Source organism: Mastomys coucha, unplaced genomic scaffold (assembly GCF_008632895.1).
Source record: "Mastomys coucha isolate ucsf_1 unplaced genomic scaffold, UCSF_Mcou_1 pScaffold14, whole genome shotgun sequence".
NCBI lineage: Eukaryota > Metazoa > Chordata > Mammalia > Rodentia > Muridae > Mastomys > Mastomys coucha.
Window position 1 is genome coordinate 24,778,207 of NW_022196896.1, and position 774 is coordinate 24,778,980.

The 774-nt window shown below is 44.7% G+C and overlaps 1 protein-coding gene across 5 annotated transcripts in view; it reads left to right on the forward strand.

The window, feature by feature from the left end:
• Positions 1-774, forward strand: part of Pdp1 (pyruvate dehyrogenase phosphatase catalytic subunit 1) — a 6,285-nt gene that overhangs the window by 4,825 nt on the left and 686 nt on the right. For all 5 annotated transcript variants that reach the window (XM_031366595.1, XM_031366593.1, XM_031366597.1 and 2 more), the window contains one exon: positions 1-774. This exon is cut by the window's left edge; it is cut by the window's right edge and continues 686 nt beyond it. In XM_031366595.1, coding sequence (XP_031222455.1) covers positions 1-774 — 774 coding nt within the window.

Sequence of the window (774 nt, forward strand, 5' to 3'; positions counted from 1 at the left end):
GGCACTGCTACCTATCCTTCAGTGGCACAAGCACCCCAATGATTATTTCAGTAAGGAGGCGTCCAAATTGTATTTCAACAGCTTGAGGACTTACTGGCAAGAGCTCATAGACCTCAATACTGGAGAATCAGCTGATATTGATGTTAAGGAGGCTTTAATTAATGCTTTCAAGAGACTTGATAATGACATTTCATTGGAGGCTCAAGTCGGTGATCCTAATTCATTTCTAAATTACCTGGTGCTTCGGGTAGCATTTTCTGGGGCTACTGCTTTTGTGGCCCATGTAGATGGTGTTGACCTCCATGTGGCTAACACAGGTGATAGTAGAGCCATGCTAGGTGTGCAAGAAGAAGATGGCTCTTGGTCAGCAGTCACTCTCTCTAATGACCACAATGCTCAGAATGAAAGAGAACTAGAGAGTCTGAAACTGGAACACCCAAAAAATGAGGCCAAGAGCGTGGTAAAGCAGGACCGGCTGCTTGGCTTGCTGATGCCCTTTAGAGCTTTTGGAGATGTAAAGTTCAAATGGAGCATTGACCTTCAAAAGAGAGTGATAGAGTCTGGCCCAGACCAGTTGAATGACAATGAATACACCAAGTTTATCCCTCCTAACTATCACACACCTCCTTATCTCACTGCTGAGCCAGAGGTAACTTATCACCGATTAAGGCCACAGGATAAATTCCTAGTGTTAGCAACTGATGGGTTGTGGGAGACTATGCATAGACAGGATGTGGTTAGGATTGTGGGCGAGTACTTAACTGGTATGCATCA